Source organism: Pteropus vampyrus, unplaced genomic scaffold (assembly GCF_000151845.1).
Source record: "Pteropus vampyrus isolate Shadow unplaced genomic scaffold, Pvam_2.0 Scaffold16, whole genome shotgun sequence".
Taxonomy (NCBI): domain Eukaryota; kingdom Metazoa; phylum Chordata; class Mammalia; order Chiroptera; family Pteropodidae; genus Pteropus; species Pteropus vampyrus.
The window spans coordinates 11736700-11738617 of record NW_011888797.1 but is presented as its reverse complement, the minus strand read 5'-3'; the positions used below and the strand labels follow the sequence as shown (position 1 = coordinate 11738617).

General features: G+C 50.5%; 1 protein-coding gene across 1 annotated transcript in view; it reads right to left on the bottom strand.

The window, feature by feature from the left end:
• Positions 1-236: 236 nt before the first annotated feature.
• Positions 237-1918, bottom strand: part of LOC105288324 (DNA dC->dU-editing enzyme APOBEC-3G-like) — a 4516-nt gene continuing 2834 nt past the window's right edge. Inside the window, exons 3-5 of the mRNA XM_023527442.1 lie at positions 1287-1569; positions 716-840; positions 237-450 (exon numbers count right to left, since the gene is read on the bottom strand). Of these exons, the coding sequence (XP_023383210.1) occupies positions 436-450; positions 716-840; positions 1287-1569 (423 nt within the window). The 3' untranslated portion in view covers positions 237-435. The remainder of the gene's footprint in view (positions 451-715; positions 841-1286; positions 1570-1918) is intronic.

The following is a 1918-nucleotide window of genomic DNA, read 5'->3' as shown; positions in this document are numbered from 1 at the left end:
CTGCTACAACTCCCCCACCACGGAGGTACCTACGAAAGACAAAGGCATTTGCACATTCGCAAGTGTTTATTGCACTATTTGGACCTCGTGATAAATTTATGGAGGAAAAGTGTTTGGGAACAATTTTACATTTTATTTTATTGCTTTTGCTTTAAAACAATTAAAATACATAATTATTTCTCTAAAACTCAAAACCTATTCTGATACTATTGAATAGAATCTTACTGATAGATATTTGGAACAACGGATGTTAAATGTAAAATAAATCTATCAGGTTTTTTAAATTTACAATTTCTTATAGCTCGTTGCGGTTTGCTGGTTGCTTTGCATCTATCCAGAGAGGGTGGAGGATGCGAGTTTCCATTTCTTGCAGAAATGTTTTATTCTGTTCCAAAGCACTCTCCAGCCTGCTATAGCGAGATCGAAGTCCATCCTTCAGTCTTCCTGATTCTGGAAGGAGATGAACGTAGCAGGGTGTTGGAAAGATGAACAGGGACAAGGTCCGGGGCAGAGACAGAGACAAGGAAGGAAGGAGGGACACAAGGAGGTGAGGAAGCTCAGACAGCTTGTGAGAGGGGAAGGGAGGGATGCAGCTGGTGCCCCAGGAGGGAGCAGGTGACCCAGAGGAGGCTCTGAGCAAAGGGAAGGAAAGGCTCAGGGAGAGAAGGGGAGGTGGGAGGAGGCAGGGGGGCAGCAGGGAGGGAGGAGCCCTCACCTGGAGAATGCCCGCCAGCCTCTGAGATAGTTCTTCACTCCTTACAACCAGGTTATCCCAGGGCGGGAAGGATTCAACCTCATCCTGTTTGTGGTCCACAAAATTTTTCCAGCAGTACTCAAACTCTGAAAGAGCAGAAGGGGGCGGGGTAAGGGTGAGCTCCAGCCCTGGGGAATGGGGAGCAGCACAGAGTGTCTGCCTCTTAGAGACAAACTTTCCCCATCATAATTCTACGGCCTCCCTTCTCGCTTCTTCCCTGGGACCTAGCTCATCACGCCTGTATTTCTTCCAACGGGAGTGTGAGGTGGCCCCATCAGGCGGCTTCCTTGCTTTCAGGAAGCCCCTAAGTCCTTCGTGAAGGTCTACGCCCCTCCCCCGCTCCCAGCACCACCTCCCTCCCCTGCACTGTCTTCAGGTCCACTCCCCAGTCCTCCCAGAGTCCAGCGCCCCTTCTGCTGGCAGCTACCATGCTTCTCCACCGGGGATTCTCATCCTGCCCGCCTCTTTCTAGCAATTTCCCAAGGCCTCACCGGCCGACCTCAAACCCACCCCCCATGACTCCCGTGCTGACCCTGGAATGTCATCATGGCGACTTCGGCCCCAGCCGCCTTCAGTGCGCGCAGCCCGGCTTCATAGCCCTGATACCAGTCATAGATGCGGGCAGCGAAGATGCGCAGGTTCACGTGTCTGTTCTCTCTCAGTAATTTAGTCAGGTCATTGGCACAGTCTGGGCAGGGGCTCCAGGAGATGAAAACAGTGATCCTGTAGCGCAGCTCCGTGTCCAGATTCCAAGAGGCCATCCGCTCCAGGAAGATCGGCTCTGCGTGACACCGTTCCCATGTCCTGTAACTACTCTGGGCACAGAAGAGGGAGAAAAGTGTTCTGTCATTGACTGTGACCAGGTGGACATTGGGACCAGGGTGAGGCAGGAGGGGCACAGGCCTTCAGCACAAAATAGAAGGGGAAACACAGCTCAGCATCAAAATGAATGATATTTCAAGGCAGAATTGACATGGTCAAATGTGAGACGAACCTCACGATAAACAATATCAGCATTTTACCAAGGGCCCGATTAGCAGAGGTGACTTTCTAATAGACATCAGCAAACGATGGCTCCTCGTGGCTCTGTAACTGATCGGTCCTCATTTCCGTTGTTGATATTTCGTTCATCGTGGAATTCGCATTAATTTTAATTTTTAAACT